This window comes from Propithecus coquereli, unplaced genomic scaffold, assembly GCF_000956105.1.
Source record: "Propithecus coquereli isolate 6110/MARCELLA unplaced genomic scaffold, Pcoq_1.0 Scaffold10, whole genome shotgun sequence".
Classification (NCBI taxonomy): Eukaryota; Metazoa; Chordata; class Mammalia; order Primates; family Indriidae; genus Propithecus; species Propithecus coquereli.
The window spans coordinates 6,654,545-6,656,916 of NW_012133858.1; the positions used below are offsets into that span (position 1 = coordinate 6,654,545).

Genomic DNA, 2,372 nt, shown 5'->3' on the forward strand with positions numbered 1-2,372 from the left:
AAGAGTTTTTTTTATAAGGAATGCTCAATTTCAAACTCAACCCTAAATATATATATATAACCAAGTATCTGTTTGTATATTTTAGAGAAGATAATAGAATTATTTCCCTAATTGATCTTTTAAAATATAGTTAACAATGGCCTTCTCAAATTAAGTTCACTAATAGAAAAAAATCTAATATATTTTACATTTAGTCTAGAGTTACATTTTGAGAAGAGTTTTGATTTTTAAATGCCAAGTAGAAAGGTGTATTATCTCATTTGTCAAGAGATGATACAATCTAGTGGAATGAAATGTGTATCCATACAGATGGCTTTTGCTTCTACTAATTTTATCTTTTATAAAACCCTAGTAAAATTTTTAAAAATCTATTTCATTTCAGCATCTTATTTTTTAAAAAACCAACATTTTGGTAGAAGACAAATTTATATAATTAAACACTTTAAAACAATATGGCATGTATTATTTTCTCACAGAGCAACAGATACTAATGTGTATGTTTTATCTTGTTAAAATAACAAAAATCATCTGAAAATCAGCACAATATTTCATTTATTTATTGTATAAGTTTGGCAAACAGCACAAAAATCCAGCAACATTTTAAACATGTAAAAAAGTCAAATGCTAAACAGTACTTTTTTTTGTTTTTTACATCATTAGAAATAATGAGTACACATTTAAGATTCTGCAAAGCTAGCAAAATGAGGGTGCCTGGCTTCTGAACATTACCACAAAAACACACATAAAAAAACAATATAATTTATCTTTACAAAAATTACAGCCAAGCAATAGAAAAGAAAGATGTTAATGAAGATACCAACACGTATATTTACTACATGTATCTTATACATTGAAATGCTACATCTTGTACCCTGAAATGCCATGTGTAGAGAGCCAAGCAGAGTAAATTTAGGCTCATCACTGAGGTTAAGAATTATTTGAGAAGAATTTAATTCTTACATGTAACACACTCAGTCAGAACTTTCTCATAGAGCAACTGCTAGATCATAACAATGTATTCCACTACATTCCACTATCTGAGAAGTTGAGTCTTCTTTGTTGGCAGTATAAAATTTCTGACCAGTATCAAAATTCTGGTAAAACACAAATTGAAGGCATTTTCTAGTGTATGCAAATGTTATAAGGGGCCTCAATGAATGTGGAAGAAAGTCTTAGATTTTTCACACTAAGTCTCTGCTGAGCTTTGTCAAACCAAACAGCTCAACTATAAGGCAAGAGAAAACAACCCCCTATAACAGAATAGTGAATCTACCAGGAAAATAAAGGAATTCAATCTTAGGGAAAAATTCCCTATATTAATAGATCTGAAACAGTTGGCACTGAAATAAACGTCTAGAAATTAACTAACATCTTGACATTCAGTCATTGGTTCAGAAGCCTGACAAATAATCTGTTGGTATATATTATTAAAAAATTAACTTTTTGGAATCAGCACCAGTCCCCAAAACCTCAAATTATAATATTTAATCTTCATTAAAATACATCCTTTTTGTGCTATATTAACACAACTACAATTAGGTTAAAGAAAGCTGAATTTACTCAACTTATTGTATATTTTTATGTATACTGGGTAGCAATTTAAATTTCTTTTATTTACTTGTGCTTCTGTTTTGGGGCACTTTGATTGAAGAGAAATTCATTTCACAGGATTACATCTTGCTAAAGCATTCTTTAGCATTGGTCCAAATTTGAATTCCCTAAAAACAAAAATAAGTTTAAAATGTGATTCTGGAAGGAAATCTGAAAACCTAAATATTTGGCTTAGTGGTATTGCTAAGTTTTGCTTTTTGGAATAACTAACAAGCCCAGCAAGTATGACACTATTTCAGAAAATGGCTAATATAAGCAAATGTCTAATGCTTCTGAAAAGAGTAAGAGAATCTCTTGTATGAGCTTATCTTTAAAATGGAAAAAGAACAGGACAATTGGTTGGAAAATGGACTTTTCAAGGTTCATATCATAAACTCATTTACTCATGTCACATACTCATATAATTTCTATTTGTAAACTAAACAAGTTTTCAGTTTTTTCAGTGTAATATCTGAAACAAAAACTTCATTAGTCTAACAATATAAATTGAGTTATTATTAGCCTAATAACTAAAGTTTTGATAAAAAACTAATTATGCACTAAATTATCAAATCCCTCTTAGCAGGTCTGGCAGTCTACTTAGCACAAAGCTCCAGATGGCCTAATATGCTTAGACAAAAACACATTTGTAAAGATGTAACACTAAAACCTAAGGAAGTGGTAGAAATAAAGGTATTTTTTCAATAAACAAGGTACATATTCTCCAATAATAGCTAAGTTATCAGAAAGGAAAATTTTCTTTAATACTTAAGCATTAAAAT

The 2,372-nt window shown here is 29.1% G+C and overlaps 1 protein-coding gene across 1 annotated transcript in view; it reads right to left on the minus strand.

Annotated features, from left to right (window-relative positions):
• Positions 1–535: 535 nt before the first annotated feature.
• Positions 536–2,372, minus strand: part of SNX4 (sorting nexin 4) — a 108,839-nt gene continuing 107,002 nt past the window's right edge. The window contains exon 13 of the mRNA XM_012639651.1: positions 536–1,718. Coding sequence (XP_012495105.1) covers positions 1,671–1,718 — 48 coding nt within the window. The 3' untranslated portion in view covers positions 536–1,670. The remainder of the gene's footprint in view (positions 1,719–2,372) is intronic.